The sequence below is a fragment of the Cyprinodon tularosa genome, unplaced genomic scaffold (genome assembly GCF_016077235.1).
Source record: "Cyprinodon tularosa strain WSP-4 unplaced genomic scaffold, ASM1607723v1 ctg63, whole genome shotgun sequence".
Classification (NCBI taxonomy): Eukaryota; Metazoa; Chordata; class Actinopteri; order Cyprinodontiformes; family Cyprinodontidae; genus Cyprinodon; species Cyprinodon tularosa.
The window spans coordinates 1,382,324-1,407,548 of NW_024039374.1; the positions used below are offsets into that span (position 1 = coordinate 1,382,324).

The 25,225-nt window shown below is 39.0% G+C and overlaps 1 protein-coding gene across 2 annotated transcripts in view; it reads left to right on the forward strand.

The window, feature by feature from the left end:
• sh2b3 (SH2B adaptor protein 3) overlaps positions 1-25,225 on the forward strand; it is a 70,489-nt gene that overhangs the window by 35,832 nt on the left and 9,432 nt on the right. For both annotated transcript variants that reach the window (XM_038308071.1, XM_038308070.1), the window contains exons 3-4: positions 21,548-21,649; positions 22,710-22,798. In XM_038308071.1, the coding sequence (XP_038163999.1) occupies positions 21,548-21,649; positions 22,710-22,798 (191 nt within the window). The remainder of the gene's footprint in view (positions 1-21,547; positions 21,650-22,709; positions 22,799-25,225) is intronic.

Here is a 25,225-nt window from a genome sequence, read left to right on the forward strand (position 1 = left end):
GAGATAACTGTTGAGTGTAAATGGAACGCAAAACTGACCAGACTGTGCCAGACACAACCAAACCGTGCTAAATCTAGTACTAGATCAACAGTAGGGCTCAGCGTGGTTCACTTGAGGCTTGGTTCTCTGATGACAAAGAGCACATGAGCAGACCACATCATCTCCTATTTACAGTCAGCTTCCAGTAATTGGCAGTAATGAACACATTTAAGTTGCTTGCAACTGCCACAAAACAGAAGAAGAAGAACTGTAAACAACATTCGAAATCTTCTCAACACTACATTTTTAAAATGGCTTTAAAAGAGCGTGATGCCATCTGGGATGACGCCAAGCCTGAGGCTCTTATTGCAATTTGGGTGGAGGGCTCTATCCAGGCGATGTTTGACGGAACAAAATATAATCACATAATTTTTCCTACTAGAGAGCAATTAGGAGTCGAGGAACTGTGCTAGTTTGATGTATAAATGGTTGTTAGGAACAGAGCTTGGCACGGTTTTCTGATCGAAGCTCAGGCCGAACTTTGTACTGATCGGTTTTCAAAGGGTAGTGTAAACTGGGCTTATGTCTGTATTTATCCGTTTTCCAATGTCTCCGAGTCTATTATGGCCTCTTAACAGGTCTCCTCTGTTGCCCTATTTTTCTCCATACCACTTCTGACAGACTTCACTCATCCTGCTGAAGAAAGGAAAGCTTCCACAGCATGATGCAGCCACTATCATGTTTTAACATGAAGACGTTTCCTTTTTTTCAGGGTCATACACCGTCTTACATTGTTCTTGCAGACCTCTGAGACGTTTGCTATTATTTAGCTGACTTTTGAGGTCGCTGAAGTTTAGATTTTGCTTTTATACAAATGAAATAACTTTTCCGTTTCCCTTTACTTCACAGTTGTGCACCATGTGTTGCAGCTTTATCAAATGAAAATCCAGATTAATATATGTGAATGTGAATTTTTCCACATGGAGTCAGCGTTGTCTGACTGGTTCTGATCCTGCCAGGAAAGTAGCGTTATTGTGTCCTCCAGCACGAGTTCCCACAGCCGGTTACGGTCTGACATGCTTCCTCAGACCTCCTGTTGCCTTCATCCTAATCACCTCTCATCTCCCTTCAGCTGTGTGTGTGTGTGCGAGTTTGTGCACTATTACATGTGTTAGTTCCAGCTCCTCCAGTCCTAATCTCTCCCACATGGTATCATTTTATGCTGGTGTGTGCCAGTGCCTACACCATGTCTCACGTTGCTCTTTAAGTTTGTTTTTCTCTGTTGTTTTCTGTTTTAATTTTAAATATTACCTTTAATAAGAAGAAACTACAAGAATTGTCTATATCAGACGGTCTCTTTCAAAATGGGCCATAATCCACCCACAGAGTTTGAGTTAAAAACAAGTTAAGATGCACTCGTTTGTGATCTATATTTATAGGTCTATGTTGTGTTTCTCGTCTAGTGCAAGCTCTTTTTTTTCTCTCCGTGTGTGATCTCAAGAGGCGTTTGGAACATCAGTGGAAAATACTTTTCAAAACAAGCAGACCCTGGTATCCATCTGTTCTGTGTTACTTGTTGTACTTCAGGCTCCCATATGGCAGCAGGCGGTGTTAATTTGGCTCTCGCTGCGTACCACAACTGAAGCCTCAAACACATGGGCTCCAGTCAGCTAAACAAGAAACGTAACCGATCCAACCGAGAAACACAGGAAATAAAAATGTGGGAGACATGAAAAGACAAAGGTCTGGCTGGTAGTAGATGACGGCAAGAAGAAAGGAGGACAGGTGGACATCAAGGAGACTTGATTGTAATAAAATAAAAATCCTTAGAATATTTGTTTAATTATTAGTTTTTTGCTGGTTGCCTTTAAAGATGTTACTAGGAAAACCTGTAACATGGGTTTCAGGTTGGTTGTTGACCTTATTTCCTCCATGTTGGTCGAAGAGGTGAAAGATTGCATTTTCAAATCATTATGTTTAAATTCCCCCTTTTATTATAATAGTTACTAATAGAAATCCTTTAATATGCCTATGAATTATCTCTTATTCTAACTCTGTTATTTTGAACCTTCTTTAGTTTAAAATGGATTTCCTTTATGGCCCAATAGGTCATATAAATAGCATGCAGGTGGCACAGTGGTTTGTGGCACAACCCATGTACAGAGGCCGTACAGAGGAATTATACTTCGAAACTAGGTTGTCTGCGTAGGTGTCGCAGTGAACAAAAAGACGTCCCCGCCCCCTCCACAGACACTCTGCTGCACCTCTCCCAAATTGTAGGTGACCGCAGACAGGAGGCCGGCTTGTTTTATTTTTATGACCTAAATTGGGGAAAATGACTCGTCACCAGCTAGAAGATCGAGGTGCACGAGAACGCTGGGACCCTTTTTTCACCTGGATCTCCACTCTTTTTCGTTTTTTTATGCCCCTCCGTTTTTGGACAAACTTGCCCCCACTTCCTCACTGCCTCGGCGGTAACTAGACCCACAGCGTATTGCGCAGACCACGCTCAAAATTGAGCATAAATCAAAAATGTCTGCGTCGAGCTCACTGCGACACACTGCTGCGGGGAGTAGCCCTTTAGTACTCGACGCGGCGATCCGGGTTCGAATCCTGCCTGTGGTCCTTTGCAGCATGTCTCTCCCTCTCTCTCGTATCCCCTTTCCTATCAGCCTACTGTTGCAAAAAACAAGCCACGGGTGCCGTACAAACTAAAAAAAAGAAAAAAAAAGAATTCTTTCTCCCCAAGCTGATAGTGTTTATTGAGGGCTTAATCAAAGATCTGTCCATATTTTTGTTCAACTTTAACATGATTATGTTAACAAAATAATAAAATGTAGCCTAGATTTCATCTTTCCAGCTGACTTCAGTCCACTCTGCCTGAGGTACGTTTACTTGTGGACCTGAAGGTCTACTAATACGAAAAGTAATGGGAGTCTTTCCAATCCAGGCGGGCAGTTTAAAATACAGCTAACCCAGTTTAAATTAAAGCATCCAGCGAAGCCGTTTTAAAACTCCACTTTTACTAGCAAATAATTATCCCCATTCAACTTAAAGAATCATTAAAGCTGCCCAGATTGAAGCCTTCATACTCTCTTCTGTGATAGTTTGTAGGGGTGTAAATCACATCCATCATGGCGATTCGATTCAGTATCGATTTCCTGACCCAACGATTCGATTATTTTCGATACTCAAGAATACACCACGATTCGAATCGATATCGATTCGATTAATCGATTAATCAGTTACATTTTTTTTTTTTTTACTTTTTTTTTCTTTTTTTTTTTACACCTTACAGGCTAAACAAAGTTTCAAGTTTGAAATAAATCAATGAAAGCTGTCATATCGTTATGAATTTTTTTTTTTTAGAAACAACAGCAAATAACAGAAGTTGCATCAAAAAATACTGCAAAAATACTGCGCAAAATACCTCGGCTCCAGACGTCCCGCCCCCTTGAGAGACGCTCCACTGCACCTCTCCCAAGTTGTAGCTGACCGCAAACAGTGTCGCAGACAGGAGGCCGGCTTGTTTTGTTTTTATGACCGAAATTGCGGAAAACAAGTCGTGAAGTTTGACCCGCTAGAAGAGCGAGGTGCGCGAGAACGCTGGGACCCTTTTTCCACCTGGATCTTCGCTCTTTTTGGCCCTCATGTCCCTCCTTGTGGGACTAAACTCGCCCCCACTTCCTCGCCGCCTCGGCCGTATCTAGACCCACAGTGTGTAGCACAGACCACGCTTCAATACTGAGCATAATTTAAAAATGTCTGTGTCAAGCTCACTGCAACACACTGCTCTAAGAGTATAGCGAGATAGGAGGGCAAAATAGGTTTAGCGCCACTGCAGCACGAGAGGGAGAATTACGCCCAGGAGCAAATGGATAAAAATAGACCGGAGGAAAAAAAAAACATGAATCGATTATCTTGGGGACGTGTCGATGCATCGGATCGTCGGCTTTTGGATCGATGCATCGATACAAAAAGATTATTATTTACACCCCTAATAGTTTGACTCATTACATTTTCTCTGAGTTTCCAGGTATCCATTTGCAGCACAGAGCAGGTCACATGATGCAGGCAGACATAAGCTGCAGCAGCCATTACATTCTCTCCCCCATTGTTCATGTCATCACAGCTTTTAAATAATAGCTGCATGAATTAATAAGTCTGATACAGATGATGGAAGATAGATCTGGACCCTGTCTTTATTCAAACCATAAAGTCTTTCTATCCTGTAGGTTGTTCGAATTTGTAAACAGCAAAGCTAAGTAAAAGAGTAAATGTAGAATTTCCCAGGTTCAGTGAATGCAACACGGTTAGCAGTTTACTGTGGCTCTATATACGATTAAAGAGGTCTTATTTCTGTTAGTATAAGTTAAAACAAATGTAAAACAAGGTTTATAAGGATCAGAAAAGTGAAATTTCCATTTCTGATCCATTTAAGAAACCAGCTAATAGCATTTATAGCTGAATTTAGGCTACCCTGGTTTGCTGTTGATATATAGGTTTTATTGTGAAATTTTCTTTCTAATAAATTCTTGACTAATTCATTCAGCATCAGTTTTTACGAGCTTTAAGGAATCTCCAAAGACTCTGCTCATAGCAGCATTCACAGCAGAGATTTGCTTCTTCTGAGACAGTTTCATTTTACATCACAACAATCTGTGTATCTCACCCACAACGTCTAATCTTTTCCTCTTTCCAGGGATGAGTTTCATGAAACTTAGAAATTCTGCCTTGAAGTGAGTCATTTACTGTGTGGGTGCAAATGCATTCTAAGCCCCATATTCACTGTGCGCATAGTGTGTGTGTTCACCACATGTGTATAGAGTCAAAATATCAAAATATTATGTCAACTTTACCACAGAGGTATTCTCTCTTAGATCTGATCCGATCCATCCAAAGTTTCCCTTACTCTTTCCAGCTTCTCCTTCAGAGGATATTGTCCAGCCTTGTAGTGATCTAAACATTTTATAGAAAACAGAGTGTGACATTTGGAAAAACACTGCCAGCCAGTTAGATCAAAGCGTTCTAATCCATCAAACATATTATCTATATTTTTCTGGTTTAACTCTGTCTGCTCTAATTTGCACAGACTTTAGGGAAAGTTAGATATTTACAGGCCTTTCTGCCAGCTGCTGTATGTTTGGCTCTGCCCCTAAAGTGGCTGGCTTTGGCCATGCAGAGATCTGGCTAGATCTGGAATCCTCTGATGTTACTTTAAAGTAGTAATACCTGGGTTAAGTCCTCTTTATTTCTACTCTAATCATATGTGCCTCTGATCATGAAGCTGGGTGACATTTAACTCTCTTCAGAAATGCCACAAGCCATCGTAAAGAGAACGATGGCTTGCCACCTTTATCAAAAACCTCAAAACTTGTCAGCTTAACCACCAAATGTGATGTACTCCTGGTAAGCAGTGCTTAAACTCTGCTCAGTCATCGACCATTTCACATCAATTCCAAGAACAGGGATGTTATCTACCATGACCCTCTTTGCCGCTCACATCAAAGAAAAAAAAAACGCTGACAAAGAAAGGTTTTTCCGTCTTTGTCAAAGTAGCTCAGGTTGCTTCCTTTACTTAAGCTGTGAATACCTGCAGGACTGACGAAATTAATCTGAACTTCAACTGAAAATGCTAATGTCTGGCATTTCCAGAGTACCACATGTGCAGTTTTGCTCTGCTTTCCTTCCAAAAGCGTCCATGTCAGGTTGCCTAGAACTTCTCCTCTACTCTGCAGTTAAAATAGTGTAAAAGGGTTGGTTTGTAAAGCACAATTTTAACCTTTTGATGTGGAGCATTTATCAGTCCTACCATGGTATGCTGGCCATCTACACTAGCAAACTCTGCTTTAGTTGGAGAAGTAGCTAAGAGACCCATGGTGAGTTTGAGGAACTGCAGCAGTTGTTGGCCATGCAAAGCAAATTCGAAAGAAGAGAGCTGCTGTTTAAGGAAAGCTGAAATCATTTCTGCAGGGGACACAAGAAAACATATGGAATACAGAGCTCTGGTAAAACCAAAATGGACATTTCTGGACTAAAATCAGAACACTTCATGTGGCGGACACTTTCTAATGGGTCTGATTATGTCATATATTTCATGAAACACGGCTGTGTCAGCGTCATGCACCACTGATGCATCACTTTGTTTTGATTAAATACATAAAGTCCTGGTAAACTAAAATGAAGTGTTCTTTATCAGATAGCTTTTTAAAGTCAAAGCACATGGCGACTACCCAGAGTTGCTGTTCTAAGGAAGCACCAAAGAGACACAAAATATCTCAAAAGCTTGTTTAATTGTTTCTCAGAAGGCTGTATGATGCCAGGCCCTGGTGTTGATTTGCTCCTGAGAGGCAAACCCCTTATGCTAAGGTTTAAAGCCGGTCAGATTCTTCAGAAAAAAGCAGACATGCAATTATTGGTAGCAGGGAGCTGAAAGGGAAGATTTTTAAAGACCTAAAGCTGCTAAAGAAATCATATGAGAGATAAAAATGCAAAGTAGTCAAATAAAACAAGCAACATTTGGACTGTAATTTAAATGTCCAAAGATAAGCATGGTTAACTTTCACCAAAGTTCACCCTCCTTTTACCCATTTAGGTAATCTTACTGCTAATAAAGGCATTTTCAATCTATTTTTCTTCTATCTGTCATGTGTAATGTAAAGCCTCTTTGATGATAATCTTGTTGATTTCAGAGTGTTTTTTTTCCATCGAGTATGATTCCATATCCAGCTCCTTTTTTTTCTTCCTAATTAAAAGTCCTCAAACACTATGCTTGCATGAAAGCGGGCATGAGGGATTATGACTGATTACAGAGCCGGCATTTAGCACCAATCAGCCGCAATTACTCTTGTCAGGAATAGTATGAGTCATAGAGAGATCCTTCCAAGCTGAAACCCACAGATTTCTAAGGAAAGCATTTGATGCAGCCAGTATTAAAGACTTTGAGCATGAAAACCTCTCATGTTGGCAGTGACTCGTGGATCAATTAATATTTGACTGTTAGTCAACTTCTCTGAATGGCTGTGGGCGGACAAACCAAGAACAACTTATTTAGCCATGTTTTTTTCATCATTTGCACTCTTTGATGCCCTTTATATTACTCATATGTTTTTTTTTCCCTTATGGAAATATTTTTTTGGGGGGGTCTAATTGATTTAAGTTTGCAGGCTGCATTCAAAGCATTTTCCTTCAATGCACTGTTAAATAAATGGCTAAAACCAGAGAAAATTTATTGAAAAGCAGCAAAAATTAGAATCGACTTCATGGCCTGTTTTTTGCTTTTGTTTTGTGTTTGTTTGGATAAAGCACGGAGGAAGTAGAAAACTTTTTTAGACGGAGTGGAAAAAATGTCATTCACATGGTTGAAAATGGATGTGCGTTTGCTGGTGAATGCTTCAGTGTGACAAAAATCAAGAGAAACATCGAAAGGAAGTGGAGTGGTTAGAGTCATGTGGTCAAGATGTTTGTCAGATCTCTTGCTCTGTCTCTTTCTAGTTCAGCTTCTTCCTCTGCAGAAGTTTTTTTCTCTTTTTTTTGATGTGCTTTATGGTTCTGTTTGCAGTTGAAGAGAAAGAAAAGATGATCAGATGTGCTGGTCATCATGTGGCATATGTGCCCCTCACTAACATTTAAATGTGTGCTTTTATCTCTCTCGTCACCTCTTTGCAAGCCTCCATGAAGTCTGCGTGTGTGTGGCGATGTATTTGTTACCTTGTGGGGACAATTTCCCAGGAATATGCTACTTTGTGGGGACTTACATTTACTGTTTTGTACCATGAGGAAAAGATCTCCCCTAAGGTTGAGGGTTAGGTTTAGGACTAGGGTGTGAGTTGAATTTAGGGTTATTTTTAAGCTGGTAATGTTTAGAGTTAGGCCATAAAATGGATGCTAAAATGAATGGAACTCAATGCAAAGACCCCGTAAGGATAGCAGGATATAACGTGTCTGTGTGTGTGTCTGTGTGCGCACAACCTGCAACCACAATACCAGCGCACATGACCTTGCTGGGTAGCAAATGGAAAGCCCCCAGGCTGTGCAACCCTTGCCCAACAGTTGTCTCTTGGCCTCTTTTCATCTTATTCATCTGTGCTCGCACACCCCAATACACAAACTTACACACACCTACCTGCAAACATCGCAATACAAAGCACTATTATGTCATGTTTTGAGTAAGCACTATTGCATTGAGTGTGTGCACCGTCAAAGGACGTTCATTTAAATATCTGAGGAAAGGAAAAAAAAAACGCTTGACTCATTTTAAATCTATTTCTCAGTTTTATCAATTAGAAATCTTGTCTATGATTCAGAAAGCAGGTTTTAAAGGTATTTAGATTTCTGGTGTGCTAGAAATACAGTTTGTTCTTTAACCAGCAGAGGGTGATGTTTAAAGAATGTAAACTGTTACTGTTTGTTCTGCTGATGTGCAAAGCTGGAGAGAAAAGGCGCCTTTAATTTGAAATCAAAGAGTTTGGGAATTTAAAGGATGGCTAAAATGCTTTTCTTTCTGTATTTCATTTGAGGCATAAAGATGCATTTAGATATCAGGCGATTTCCTGGAGTTTTCTGACCATTTATAAATGGCTTTGTCTCCTGTGTTTGGAAACCTTTAAAACATAAAACATGGTTTCTTGCACTCTTCAACCACATGCTGTGTTGAATCATAAAACTGACGTGTGTGCAATCTTAATGCATCAGTTTGTTTCTATTTTTCCTTTTAATTTTCCTTCATTCTTGCTCTGCATGTCGGCATAATATTCAGACTCCCCCATGTAGTGTGCATTTTCAGAAATGGGAATAATGTGTTATTTTAAGGGTAAAAAAAGTTTTTAAAAAAGCTTGTTTATTCTAATCCTAATTTCTAGGAATACTGTTGCATTTACAAATGTTCTCAATACTGCAGCCTTCATGCACTGTTAAAAAGGCACCTGGTTCAGACACACACCAACATGCTTTCTATTTAACCTATTGTGTGAGACACTTTGGCTCTGCATGTGAGCGTAATAAATACCATTTTCTAAAAAAATAGCATCTAATCTCTGCTTTTTACCATCTTTTGGAGACTAATGTGAGGATGAGTTGTTAAGCAGGTCTGCTGCTGCTTTATGAAATATTTAAAATGTAACGTTTGTGTAAAATAAGATAAAAATGGTTTTAATTTCAAAAGGACCTATACTCTTCTTTTTTTTTTTTTTTTTCTCCCCATCATGATTAGTCACCTGACTACTACAAGCTGTATAATAAATGCACACAAATAACTGCCTATCCTTCATGCAGACAACTAAAGTTTCCACCGCATCTGTGAGAATGGTTTAAAGGCGTTTCAGGAACTTTGGGATAAAAGTGCGAGCCATAATCCACATGGAGAAAATATGCAGTTGGGATTAAATTAGCATAGTGCAAATTACAGTTTTTTGCAGATGTTTGCCCCCTCTGGTGACGAGGTGAAATGACACCAGTGTGCTGCACATGCACGGGAGAAGAGTAAAGGGCAGATTATACTTCTGCAGCCACACACATCAAATGTCTTTTGGGTCTGGTCGTGAACCAGTTTTGCTGGTATGCTTCTGCACCGTCAGTCTGGAATTTCTAGGGACGCACAGCAGTTTCCTGCCAAAGCGCAAGGGGGAGCCTATGCAAGAACTTGCGAAAACTTTGGTGGATGGTCATGAGAACTTTGGTGGCGCCGACGAGAGTGTTATTTTCCAAAAAAAACAATGGCGTGTCTGCAAGATATCACGATCACGGAGATGGACAGATCTAGAGTTGCTAGACATCGAAAAGGAACAGGTTCTGTTAATGGAGTTGGCAAAAAGACTGATTAACCTTTTGTCGTAGTTGTCCATTGTAGTTCCTCGGTTTTTCAAAATGGTGCGCCCCAGCACCGAATCAGCCGGAAAGGCATACCAAGGACCAATCGCAGCTGCTTTTTGTCTGCGAACATCCGCTTAAGGTCTGCGCGGGTTTGCGACCGTCTGACGTATAGTCAGGATTTTTTTTGAGGTGCACGACGGCGGTTGCAGAACCTCTGCGCGGGGGGCCGTGTTCCTGCACAGAGACAGATTTGATTGTCTTGAATTGGCCTTAAAACCACTGCAGTCCGCTGCTGTTCAGGTCTGTTGTTTAGAAGCGTATTGTTTTCTGAGGTTGAAAGCTTGCAAAACATCTGCTCCTGTCTCATTCCATTGCTGATCAGACTCCTATTTGGACCTTTTTGACACATCAGAAAACGGTTGTAATTTCTTACTGTTGTGTGGAGTCTATGATGGGGTTGTAGGTGCCAGAGAAGCAATGCCAAAGTGCAGGCATGCTAGGGCATAATCATGAACCGATCCAGAGTTTAGTCCAGATTCTTTGTTGCTTTATCCTATAAATATCCCTTCTTTAATTTTGTATGGGAGCCTTTATCATTTATTCAGTCGGTTTAACACAGTTGGCACTAAAAATTGTTATAATACAATCCAACGTATTCTAAAAAAAATATGACCTTCATGCAAAGGAGAAACCTCGATACAAGAGAAAACTGTAGTTTAAAAAATTAAAAAGGATTAGTCCTTCAATAAGATCAATCAATTTAAGATTAATTCATTCATCAATAATTAACAACCCTAATTAAAACTATAAAAGTAATTATAACCATTGTGATCTGTCGTTGGATTTTAGCTTTGTCTCCCTTATTAAACCATTTCAGTGTGAGAAAAGGGCAAAAGCAAAACTAAATCAGAAAGGTAGCCAACAGTGTATTTAAAGTCATAAACTCTGTGATAAGGAAATTATGACAGCAACTCCAGCGCTGCAGAGATACAAAGGGTGTGAAACTATAGAGTCAATGATAATAGAAACATCAGTGCTAGAAATGGATCAGTTAAAGTTCTTGGAAACTGCTGCAGAAGTAAACGTGTGCAAACCATCATTCTCTTCTCACCACTGCTCACAATCACATGATCTCTCCTCCGTTTCTCAGTAAGCTGATCTGTTTCTGTGTTCGATATTTCAAATTCAGCGCTAAGTTTGGTTGTAGTTTAAGACGCCTTCAGTTGTCAGACCAAACCAAACTATTGTTTCTGACAGTGTTGTCGGCCTTTATTAGTAGATATTTGTCTACAGGTTGCACAATTGTAACCCCTTTGAAATAGTCTTGCTTATATCTTGTTTTATTGGGTGGTTGTAGTTCAGATGAGACAGGAAATGAGTGGGAAGAGAGGAAGATCCCTCTGGGAGCCTGGCTTGGAAGCTTGTGGCCGTATCCCAGACCGCCAGGCTGCCAAGACATCCTGATTTTTATTTTTTTTATCTCTCAGGCAGTATATATTTAGAAAGCATATATAGTGCTTTCTAGAAGCTTTTTTAAAACATGTATTTCTTAGGCATGTTTGTAAAGTATTTAACAATGTTTAGAATTTCATCTAAGACTTATTTTAACACAGAACCTAATGGTTATGCTGCATGACCTTTGCGACTAATAGCAAATTAGGCAAATTTCAGCCTGAATCCCTGTATTAGCTGTAGGATTTAGTGACCCAGAAACAATGACAGCCACAGGGTTTCTGCAGGGCCACTGCTGCCAGTTAATCATCTGCATTGAAAATCTAGAGGATTGGTCACCCTCCTGTTTCTTAAACGCCATAAAATGAAGTCAATAAGATAATGAGCTCGACCTGTGATACAGTTTTTTTGAACCAAGCAGAGAAAAATAGGCCACGCTTCAAACAGGGTCAGAACTAGTTCTTAGAAGTACTTTCTGGATTATTTCTTGTACTAATATACATAATCCAATAGAATATTTTCTGATTGCATGAACATGTAAATATCTGCAGCTCTTCTTCTTTGATATAAAGATTTCATTTAGATTTTTAACATTTTTCTCAATCTTAGCTTCATTCTTCGTTTTTTTTTCTTTTTTCTCCTGCCTAATCAAGTTTGCTAATTGGGGTGCAAAGCCACAGCTAATTCGGTTACGGGAAACTGCAACTGTTTCTGTGAATTTAAAGTTTGCTTTGTTAAACATATTTGGCTCCTATATCAGTAATTCTGAGAAATTTGGAAGGAGGGCAGTTCAATAAGTGACATGTTTCTTCATCAGAGAGAGCTGCATCTATGACAGCTTCTGACAGATTTCCAAGAACACACTCATCTCTATCAGCCCTGGTAACCTTGCAAGTAGTGTGCTGCGTGTGTGTGCGCTCTGTGAGCGCGTGTACGTGTGTGTGTGTGTTTCCCACATCCTCCATGATGCTACAGATAGAGTTTATTTTGAATGTGATCAGCTCAGGTGATCTCCAGGCTGCAAACACCCCACCAACTTAAACATACTATAAGTTAGGATGAGGAAAGGTTGCTGTAGGAGACTTTCTCAGCACACAGAAGTTTTGTATGCCTAAAGGGGGTATCTTTGCTTGTTTTTTTTCAAAGCAAACTGTAGGCAGGTTTATAAAAAATGACCTTGAAACAAACCATTCAAAAGGCTCTTCTACATAAATAAAAAATCTTACTGGAGTCCAGATCTCAACATTGAAACCAGCACCAAGAGTTCATTGGAGAGTGTGTACATAAACATGAATTAGTTTCTTTTGGGGAATTATTTTTACCTATATTAGATATCTATATATATTCCAGACATCTGGACCACAAAAAAAAAAAAAAAGTTATGCAAGAACAAAAAGCCTGAACCAAATATATAATACAAGTTTGATTAAGTACAATGATTACCAAGTACATAATACCATTATTTACAGGAAAGGAATATTTATGTTTGTTTCAGAGATTAGTGTGAAGGTTGAGGGCCTTTCAATTTACTAAATGTCATGTTATCCTTATTTTAATGTTTTTGACACTATTGTTTAGGGGTGTGCAAAATAATCATCATGACGATGCATCGCGATTCTAATTTTTGTGATCTACTCCATCGATTCTTGATGCCAAATATATTTTAATTTTAAAAAAGGAATAAGAAAAATGCATGAATGGTTGGTGCACATCAGCCAAAAATAAGTGGAATACAACTTCCGATTGAGTAGTTGTTGCTGCAGATGTGTTGACGCCCGCTGCCTTGTGTCACAAGCATTTCCGGCTGCGGGATGCTGCGACGAGTCATTCCTAAATGGAGTAGACTGAGAAAATTCGCCCGGCTCCATCACATTTCAAGTCAGATGTTTGGATGCGTTTTGGCTTTAAAAACAAAAAAAGGTAAGAACGAAATCGATATGATGCACATATTTGCAAAAGGGGAAATGTCACACATTTGAATGTTTTGATTTTATTGGTTTAAAGGACCACTGAGGCCATGTAAACGGCACTGATCATCCTTATTTTGTCCTTTTAAGTTTTATAAATCCTAAGCACTTTTTGTCAGTGTGTCCACTCCAGTTATAGTAATATTTGTGTCCAGTATTGTTTTCATTGCAATACCTTCAAAAGTCGTTTCAATAAATACTAATAAAGCTATGTATGAATTCAGTTGCTTTCAGTTATGTATCTATTGAAGACACCATCCAGATCATACACAGCCAGTCAGCCACTGGTAATGGCTGTATTTTTTTCTAACAGTGTTCAGTGCAAATGCATTGCGATGCATTGTGATATATTATTTCAAGTATCGTGATGCATCGTGATAGAATTGAATCGTGGCATGTGAATCGTGATTCAAATCGAATCATGACTTCTTTGGCAATACCCACCCCTACTTTTTTTAAATGTATCTACTTAGGTTATATAATCCCTCTTGTCCTCTTATCTTTTTTGTTTCAATAAAGTAAACAAGTTAGCAGAGTAAATATACGTTCACTGAGCTTTACAATGTATATTCAATGGCAAACTCCAGGTCAAGCTAAAGGATCATCAGATTCAGTGTTTTTTAGGATTTTATATTGTAGGCATGCACTAAAATTCTTAATCTTTAAAACTGCTACTGCTTTTGATGGCTACGGCACAGTCCTGGTGATGCGTGTGTGGAGTTTTATGGTGGCATGGAAGGATAATAGTTCTAATTTGAAGCCAGAAGGTCATGGGAGTGAATCTCAGAGTGTTTCAGCATGTGTTGATCTCTCTGGGTAATCCTGCCTTCTTCCACCATCCAAAAACCTTTGGATTAGTTGGCGGTTCTAAATTATTCTTTAAGTGAGAATGTTTGTAGGTTCCTCATCCCATCTCTCACCCTACACCATGTGGGCCTGCGCTAATAAAATAAGATAAATGCATAAAATTAATCAATAACCAGCTGATTTTTACACGTTTTCCTCAAATTTTTTTCTAAATTGTCTCCTGTGGTTTATTGTTGAAATGTTTTTTCAGCAGCAAGACTAAACTTCCACTAAGTGCTCCTTTTTATCTTTTTAACTAGAAATGCATTTACCGCAGCCTTACTCCCTGTCTCACTAATTTCATTTTAGCTGTATTTGAGTCAAGTTGGCAGAGCTGCAGAATGGCTTAATCTGCAGTGGGATATGATTTGCTGCCTGTAATGGAGATAATGTCACAGGAAAATTGGAACTTGTAATGTAATTTAAGATCAAGTTGAATTTGAACTGTGAGCCACCTTTTTATTACTTATGTGGATTTATTGTTAGATAAGAACAGAGTAGAAAATCAGCCACTATGATCTTTAACTGAGCAACAAACCAACAAAAAGTCAATGCTTGAATGATCCCAACCTGAAAGCAAGCGGGGAAGTACAGACAGATGTGTTAGTTGCTGCAATTGAGGTCAGGGCCTTCTCTCATGGGTGGCTCTCTGTAGTCTTTAACATTTCCTCCTGTGTGTTTGTGTGTATTTGTGTTGGATAAATGCATATGCTCTTTCCAAAACGTCTCCAGGGATCAGTTGGGAGTGTAATGTCAGCACAAACACACACACACACACCGTGCACCCTGGACAGGGCTGGCTTCGGTGACCCTCGGAGGGATAAAGGAATGTTGAGTGTCAGTGAGTTGCCTGTGATACGGCCTTGAGAAAGGGACCCTGGGAAGATGGTTTTGGACTCCAAACATCCTGTGTGTCACCCGAGTGTGGGTGTGTGCGCTCAGCCTCTAGATGTGTTTGTGACTGTGTGGGTGAGAGAGGTTGCATAGCTGCATCTGTGGACGTGTCTCTATTTGTCATCAAATGTTTATGCTTGCTGCTGCCTCGTACGTAAACCTGTGTGAAACACATTCTGCAAACAGAGACTTGGGCGCTATTTTGTTCAGGGTTTTTCTCTGGATAAAGATTTTAGTTGCTGGAGAATAAATAAAATATATTAACTGCAGTAAATAATTCATAATGTTTTGGCCAAATAATTTTTTTTCATAGAAAAAGATTCCAGAATCTAACATTAATCAGTCAAAATGCGCAAAATGATGCATCACAGAGCTAAAGATCTGTAGATCAGAAATCTTTGTTTTGGCCTATAAACAGATGCCAAGAAGATGTACGTTAGTGAACTTTAAAAAAGTTCATAAAGTCTTTAATCTTTAGTAAATGGTGATATGTTGCATAAATGGAGTCAATCTTAATTTTGTGGTGGATTTAAATCAGTCTTCACATTTATTCCCCTTTATTCATTCTCTTTCGTTTTGGTCAGACATCACTAAGCCTGTCACTATAAACAAATTAATCAAATAATAAAAAAATCTATTGCATGATTAATTGAAATGAGCTCAGTAATTCACATTTGTCGTCCTCTCTTTCTGCTGAAGAGTCTGGATGAGAAAAGGTTGCAGTCTGGTGCATCAGTGTCACTACAGTGTAGCATGAGACACTCGTGATTTAGGATTAGCAAGTCAGAGAAATGCTAGTCGAGATTTTGAATCAGACATGAAAATTGGTTCCTAGCTGAATGCTACAGCTGCAGTGTGGAAGCACTTTAGATTAAAACCGAATAAAGATTTTATTGTTTATCGTAGCAACAGTTTGGATGGACAATTTATCATCCAGTTAAATCTGATAAAGGCCTGTTTTCGCATTTCAATCAGCTGAGATCTGTATTCTTTATCTCTGTAAGTTTGAAGCTGATAATAAAAACTTTTAGATTTAGTCGACTACCAGCACATAATGTATTAAAGATGTTTGAAAAAATGTTATTATGGTTAATAAACGTGTCAACAACAAAGATATCTACTTTCTGGTGCACTTTCTAGATCAGATCCAAGTCAGAAAAATCTGCTTTGATGCACAAATGGAGGATGATGTCATTTGTTCGTCTTGTTTCAAAACTACCAGCTCAATTAAAAAAAATATCACAACCTATTTTATCTGTTGTGTTTTAAAAAATGGTCAAGTAATCAGGATTGGCAGGATACCGATATTTTGGTCAGGAAAAGCCTGATTGATTTAAATCAACTGTCATTTTTATGCAAGTTGGTAAAAAGGCATAAAACAGGAAAAATATATGTTAGTAAATTGTAATACATTAGCAATAAACATGGAAGTTCAACACAATGAAGTTCACAGATAGGAATACCTGATTGTCTTAACTGTTTATTTTCTAACAGGTTGTTTAATTTGAAGGGGTTGATGAGCCGGGATGGAAGCTGTGTTTGTCACCGCGGCTTATCTGCGTTTCACATGATATGATATTAGTCTGCGTCTGTGTTGGAAGACGAAACATAGTAGTGAAAGTTGAGTCAATGTGAAAAGATGCAGGAGTGGAAACTGAGAAGTCAGAGAGGGTTCATATAATGACATTAACAGTCAAACCATCAGGATATTCCTCTGCTCTGATGTCAATGACCATCTCAGTTTTTCTTCTTTTTTCAGAACTCTTATTTTTCTCTCTAATTAAAAAAAAAAAATGTAAAAGAAAATCTATTTAGATAAGCTCTGGAACATAACGTTCCCTCAAGAGAAAAATCCGGTGACTCTCAGATTTAAGTCTGTAATTAATCATCAAAGACATTGAAATACAAAATCCTGAATCCAATAGTAATTTCCTCTGAATCCTAGCAGGAAATGGAAAAGACCTCAGGCTGGAACTCTGTTTGTAAACAGTTCATCTGCTGAGAGCAAACTGAGCTTTTATTTAGGAGAATTATAAAAAGTTTCCTGGTTGTTTAGAGACTTGAGAGGTTTTGCGTCATCCTATTTGTTGGTGACACTCTAGGAAAATTAGTGAAAAGGCACAAATATCTGTAATGTTGGATTCACAATTACTTTTTTGGCCATCGGGGCGTCTCTACTGTCCAGTAAATAAAATTGCAGTAATTATTGCCATATATATGCAATGTATATTACCACCAAGAACTGCTTGGATATCTGTTTCCCTCACAATGCCTGTCTGCCAGTATTGTTGGCTGTAAATGGGCAACATGTCTTGCATTACATATTTTTTTGTGACATTTTGTGTAATTTGAAATAAGTTTGCACAAACATCGGTCACGTTCGATTTATGATTCTTAGTTTTGTGCAATCATTCTCATGCATGTTTTTAGCTATTGTGGTTGTGTTTCTCAGTGTTATATAAAGCTACTCCATATAGACTCAGAAGTCATCGAAACGAAAGCTTATTGGAAACTTTTGACAGTATTTTTTTCCATTGCAAGGCTTTAGACTTTGCATGCTGCTGGACTTTATTTTCTACCTCCTATGGCTTTGTTATTCTGTCTGTATTGTGCCGCTTCTTTGCATCAGTTTGTGGAACTTCATCATTCTGTCTCTAGTTACCCTTTTTATTTAAGTGTTATATTGCAAATAAGAAGCTAATTTCAAGCTCCGCTCCGTCCAGAGGCCCGATCTGCCTTCCTCTGTTGAAGTGCGTGAGTCTTTGTTTGTGTGCGTTTTTCAAGGGGGGCCATTAAAGGCTGCAGCGTGCAATAATAGGAACTGTTCTGTGAGCGTATACTTCATCTCCCCTGATGAAGCCGATTCACAGAAATCAGGCCGGTTGTTGCTCAACCACTTAGACATCTGTTGAATGTTTTTTCTTTCTTTTTTTTCACTCGCTTTCCTTTTTCTTCCTTCTACAGCCTCAAATGGTTCCTCTGAGGAGCTCTTAGAGTCATTCACATTCTTACAGTAAAGCCGTCTCAATGAGTCACTCATTCAGAGCAAGCATTGGTCTGAATCAGGGCTTCGCGTCCTATAAGAGGTCACACATCCGGTGCAATTGCGACAGCGAAGCTTTTTGGTTGCGTTCGTTGATTGAGCTGCACCTGTGAATCACCTGTTGGTTTTTTTCTCAATGAGTTATTTGGACTAAAGGTTATGCTTCTGATTTACTCCGTCGAACTTCAGATTCAGCAGTTAGTCCTTCATCTGAGTTGTAGACCACCAGCCCACATTAGGATGGCATTATTTTTGCTTGGTGCCCTCTGCAGACCTAATTGAGTAGAACTGCTCTAATTGTGCACAAAATAAAAGATGAATGACACAACTTCTAAAAGCAACAAGGTTGAGCCAAACTTTGTCTCTAAATTAATGACTAAATCTCTTTACTTAAACATCTTCTGTTTTTCCAGCAGCATAACACCCTCCTTCCTTCACTGTATTGTTGATTTTACCTTTTTTTTCTTTCTCTTTGCTTTAAAACATCTGCGGAAAATTCTGCTGAAACCAAAACTTAGTATTTCTCTAAGAAAATACAGCTGTAGCAGCAATTTTGGTTCAGGCTGAAATCACTAAATGAGTCACATCCCTCTCCGTTCTGTGTCACTTTGTCCCTTATTGATAATATTAGTCGCTGTGGTTGAATCAGAGAGCTTTGAAAGTTACGAGCGAGGACATAAATTGTTCTTTTGATGTGTGTATGTGAGTAAGGTAGCCCTCCTCTGTCTGTTTTTTATGCGTGTGCAGGATTAACAGACATTCCTCAGGCTCACACACTGTCACATAGACTCAAACTCATCCGGTGCACAAATCCCTGGAATCTGTCCTCCCTGCCCTTACTTCTGCTCCCCATCTCTCCCCTTCTCTCCTGTCCATTGTGTCCTTCACTGTCTCGTCTGTTTCCTTCTGCTTCTGCTCATCCTCTACGCTTTTTTTTTTCTGCTTTCTTGTTGTTCTTCTACTAAAAGGGTCTGGTCTTCTCAGCTTATTTATTTTTTTTAGCATTAACGAATGATAGTTTAGATTAGAAACAAACCGATACATCAGTCAGCCGATATCTTTGACCGATGTTTGCATTTCGTTTTTATTCCTGCTCCCTTTATTTTTAATTGTTAAAACTTTGTTTGATTTAAAAAAAAAATATTTTTCACTTTTTATTTAAATTGGAACTTACATAACATATTTATCATGTAAAAGGAGGAAGAATAAAAGTTATATCGGCTTCAAGAATTGGTCGTCAGAGAATCGGCAGCTCATAACGAGGATCACTTAGACCAGGGCTGTCCAAAGTTGGTCCTCAGGGGCCTCTGTCCTGTATGTTTTAGAGGTTTCCCTGCTTCAGCAGAGCTGATTTTCTGTTGTTTACTGATTAACAGGCTTTTGCTGAACTGCAATCATCAGAATAAGCTGTGATTAAGCAGGGAAACCTCTAAAACCTGCAGGACTCGGCCGACTTTGGACATGCTTGGGTTAGACTGATGTCATATAATCGCCATCGGCCTTTAAAAAACTGTATTGGTCAACCTCAAGTATAAATAATGTTACTCCAACTTTGAGGGAACATATCAGAAGTTCTTGTTGCAAAATGACGACGCACCAGAGAGGACAGCACAAGCTTCACTTAAGGTTAAGTTAGAGAAAGAGATCGTCCAACAAGTGTCTGACCCCAAAATGTGTAAATGTGCTTCTGCAAGCAAACTGTTGTTGGACGGTCTGTGCTCCTTGTTAAAGGTGGATGTTATGATGTTTAAACATTTCTAGAAACTGTATAAAAAGCTGTACTGGAAGACATAAGGCTGCTGTTGCTGCACACTTCATCTTAAAGTGCTTCAAAAAAGATTTTTTTTTTCAGTTCCGGTGGATTTGGCTCCACCCAGTGGACAACAGCTGTATTGTTTTACTTGAAGGAATACAGTATTTCCCATGTGGACCAGCGCATAGCTGTGGTAAAATCCTTCAAGTGGACATTTCGGTTTCCAGTGGCTTTTGGAAAGATGAATCGAACTGTAGCAAAAAAATGTCATATGCCGATGTTGAAAGTAAACTTTTACTACGACAGATGTGTCATTCATCTAGTTGTAAGTTGACCTATAATCACAAAAGTTGTGAAAATACTTTATGAAGGTTGAAAAGTTACTTTAAACTCGGTATGCAGCACCAATTGTCACTTAACTTCAAATGTATGTAAAGGCAAAAAGAAAATACTTTACTAGAGTTTGGAGGTTCCACGTTTATTGGGTGTTTTATCCATATTAAATGAAACAATGTGGGAACACAGATGTGACTGATTAAATATGAATCATTGAAGAATTGGATAAAAATGGGAATTTAGCTCCTAATATTTAGGTTGGACTCTGAGTGTCGATCACAGCAGTGTTTTTGTTCTTGAGCTGAAGGGTAAACATATTTTCCAAAGGCTACAGTAATAGATAATAGAGCTGTTACTCTACGATAAAAGGTGCCAATCAAATATTAAAACTACAATAAAACATCTTCATGTTTGCGTTCACGCCGTCACCCACTTACCAGATGTTTTTGTTCTTCTTTCCACCTGTTATCTCATTCATTCACTGTAATGAATTCTGAATAAAAGGGTTTATCCATCGTTGTTCTATTTCCCTGCAGGGAGTCACTATGGTGACTGAAATATAACATTTGCTGTGAATATTTTGAAGTACGCCAAACGTGCAGCTCTTGGTGAAGCTTTGAAATTAATCCAGTATTTGTTTTTCAGTTTTAGTTTATGAGTAAAACATTCAAATAATTATATCATACCCCAAGGCGATGGATTAAATGCAGAGTGCGAATTTCTCCAATGTAAGATCAGTAACGTTCAATTATTTATTTTATTAATATATTTATAGGTCAGCTAAAACACTTTTCCCTCCGTCGTTTTGGTCAATCTATCTCCTTGATCATTTTATTCACATCCACACTCTGTTAAAGTATCAGAACATCCCTGTTTGCGCTGCAGGTGAACCAGGCAACTGGACCAGCCCTCGTGTCTCATCTTTTTATTCAAACAGTTCTGAGCGATCAAACCTCGGAGCTCTGCCACAACAAACTCAGTTACACTACAAGCGGCTGCTTTGTTTTTGGACTGAGGGAGGCTTTAGAGGGACTCACACAGTAAACACATTAGACAGACACTGCCTCTGTATTACTGCCTGAGCGGCAAACATCTGGTTCTTATTAATTATGTGTTGAGACACTAAATGGCTTCAACGCCAGCTACGGGTTAGTATAAACTACCTCTTTTGGTGTCTGTAGCTTAATCAGTCAACTTTGTCCTAATATCTATCACCGGTACTCTGTTTTCTCTTTAATGCATGGAAGTTGTTTTTGCAGCAACTATCAGTTTGATTATGTCTGCCTGGGTTATTGCTGTAACAATGTGTTCATTATTTGTTTTGAATTCTCTTTCGATGAACTTGTCTTACATCGAGATGTGCGTCTGACCCAGTAGAGGAGGTTTCTCTGTGTTTAGATTCAGCACCTGGTGTGAAAAATGTCCAATCCGCTGCAGACTAATAAGGTTATGTTCTTTTTTTTTCAGGCCTCAAGTCCCAAACTGACAACTCACTGCTCAGATATCCAAGAAGTCCGTCGCTGCACCCGACTGGAGATGCCTGACAACTTAAACACATTCGTTTTAAAGGTATCTTACAAGTTTCCAGCCTGCAGCACACTTAAGATGTAGCTTCAGAGGTGCTGGGATCCTCCTCTGATTTAATGTGTGGTTTTACGCAGATAACTTCAGCTGAGCTGGAAGATACATTGGCTGCTCTAGTGACAACAGTTTTTGATATTTAGACTATTGCTTCCACAATGCTCTTATTGTATTTTAAATATCAGTAAGCTCAGATTAATAGTTTAGATATTACAGATGATGTCAGCCCACATCGCAGGGGTCACACATCCAGGATTGAAAAAGTATTGCAATCATTTTTAGCTATTTCCAGGTAACCACACAAGACAGTGAGTTATTCATTGATCCACTGGAGCCACATGCCAGTGGAGGAGAAGCAAACGCTGCAAGTCGATAACGGGGTGAAATCTACTGGCATTCCTTCAAAAACTTTTCAAACTATTGGAACAATTAGAGAATAAAGAATATATATATATGATATAAAGAAAAATAAACGTAACTTTGACAGCACTGATGGTTAACTAGGGTGAGTCTGTATGATGAAGAGACCATGTTATGAGAATTGGCGTTAATAAAGTAAAGTGAGTTGAACTGAATTTTTATTTTTCAGTTTAAAACCTGAATTTATATATATTTTTTTTAAGTTGACAAATTTAGTTGCATTTCTGTTTATATGTCTAAAGTTCTCAGGTCTATATTTAATACAGAAAGTTATGCATATTTCATACTTTTAAAACATTTAGTCCCTATTCTGCAATCGAGTCTTTAAACCCTTTTTTTTATTTTCTATACGACACAAAAAGATTATTAAAGCACCTCAATATCTGACAAAATGAATTAAAAACAGCTAAAATCACAAGCTGTGAGAGACGTTCAAAAATCAAAGACTACAACTTTTGGTCTGAATTTGTTACTGTAATAAAATTTTGTGCGAAATAAGATGTTTGAAATCAGTAAAAATCTGAATGAAGCCTCATGTCAGTTAACATTTATCTATAGGTGTCTCCTAATAGAGAACAGATATTAAGCTGACTCTTCCTAAGTAATGAAGGACATTTTGTTTCTGCAGGTTAATCGAGGGAGTCTGATATTTGAGACGGATAACGACCAGCAGGTCAGCTCCTGGACCACAGAGCTAAAGGAATGCATCAGCAACAGGTAAGAGACACCATATAATTGAAACAGTTGTTTTATTTGAGTGATTTATTTATAATTTAATTGTTTTTTATGTAATTCTAACAGAATATGATTCCAGTTTTTTCCCTGCTTCGATAGATGATTGATTACAATTGATAAGAACCCAGTACTTTGCTTATCAGAAAATACGATAGTTTACGTCAGACCTATTTGAAGTACCAACCTTTAATACAAAATTGTTATTTTCTGGCTAATTAATGAGGAGGACTGTTGGTCAGGAAGTAATGAAGCACTAAATGTCACAGCAAAGAGAGCGGGAAAGTGAAGGGGAGGGAAAAAATGTACAGCCAGGGTCGTCTGAGGCAAAACACTTGTAGTGATTTCATTAGTTTGTGACTGTATTAAGTTGATTTTCTACAGCCGCCACCATGGCTGTGGGAAGTGTCGAGGGAAATGTATAAAAAAAATACTTTGCACAAGTTATTAATTTCTTATGAATATTTTGGGAAATGATTTGACTTTCTTATTTTACTATTACGTGTATTTGGATTTTAATTTAATCATTTTAAGGCCTAATCAACCCATGTTCATGGAAGTTACGTTGTCATGGTAATGTCAAGCAAGATAGAGCGTGGTCTCCCGCTTTCAGCAGCAGACTAGCATATGTAAATAGTCTGAAAGAAACAAAAGGAAATAAGGCACAGAAACGCATTTCCGATTTTTCTGCTGATGAGAGACTTTATCTCCACGGCTGAGCATTTAGACACAGGGCACACTGCCAAAAGCGTAACGACACAACAATAGGCCTGTAAGCAACATTATCTGGGTGGGCCCCATACATACACACTAGAGACTGACATTTTTTTGGGAATCCCATGGGTCACGGGATTCCCGTGGGATGGGAGTCAGTATTAGTAACAATCACGGGATTGGGACGGTACAGGATTAAACATTAACGGGAGCAGACGGGAGCGGGAGCAAACCAATAGTAACTTCCGCTCTGAGTTTTTCACCCGCGCTCAAAAACAACAAGAATGGGAGTGGTGCAGGAGCGGGAGTCATTCTGAATGGGAGCGGGATGGGAGTGGGAGTAATTTCACCAGGAGTGGGACGGGACAGGATTTAGATTTCTACTCTGGCCAGGGATCGGGACGGGACACCATTTTTTTCTGTGGGAGTGGGACGGGACAGGAGTGAAAATTCACTCCCGTGTCAGTCTCTAATACACACTTCATCATTCTTCACCTTCACTAGACACGGATATACTTTAGTATATTCTGCTGTAAAATGAGTATTATCAGGGTACCTTCAGTTTTACAGCCCCCCTCCTCACCCACGCTCTCTCCATTCATCTCCTGGTCGCAATCTTTACTCACTTTCTCGCTGTCGTTCTGGCTCGTACCACTCGCGGTAGAAGTCTGCTTCTGGAGGACCTCCGCATTCCCACGCCCGCGGCTACCGTACTTGTGTGTTGAAGCAAATGTGGATGGTAGCTGTAAAAGTCCATAAATTAGCCGCATTGTTATATAAGCCGCAAGGTCGAAAAATAGGGAAAAAGTCGCGGCTTATAGTCCGAAAATTACGGTAATTAAAAGTACCACTGTCTGCTTTGCTATTGGTGTGGTGCTTAAACGGCTCACCATCATGTTGAAATCTGCCATGTGTTTGGGTATAAGTACAGTCCGGTGCGGTCAGACACTTCAGGATCAGTTGGGTTTAAGAGGAATTTTTCTCACCTTTGCATCTGCAAAGAGACATCTTAGTCCACAATTGCATAGGGGGCCCACCAGGTGTCAGTGACGGTGACAGTCTCTGCTTACGGATATTTATGGATATTTACGCCACTGCACCCTGTCTGTAGCTCAGAGTAAGAGAGCTAAATGTAACCATAGTATTTTAGAGTGTTATTTTGATTCTGGGTTCTTTATCTAATGGACGTGGAGAACTGTTCAATAACGTTTAAATACTATAATAATGTAATTATTTCCTTGTGGTTTCCGTAAAAGGATTTTGGAGCTAATAGAGTCTCGTGTGACATAAAAACAGTGGCTACGGTTCACGCCAGCTGACTGAATCTGTGTTATTGTGAAGTTTATTTAATAGCACATATATTCACCTGAGAACTGATACACATCAGTGCACATGACAATAAAGCAGTGAATCTCAATCTATTTACTTTTTTAAATTTTATTGTATTTCTTATGAATATTACCAATGACCCTATAGGCTCATAGGTCTTTTGTCCCAAAAAAACAAAAACATTTTCACTGAACCCCGTTCAAAAGTACTTCCAGCGGCCCTGGCCGCCACACAGGAGTATGGGTCACGACAGACATGGGTCACAACTAGGGAAGATTCATACATCTACACATGGAAGCATCTTTATAGGTGTTGAACGTAAAACTGGGGACGATGTTTAGAACCTACATTTTCTAAGAAACTGTGTTG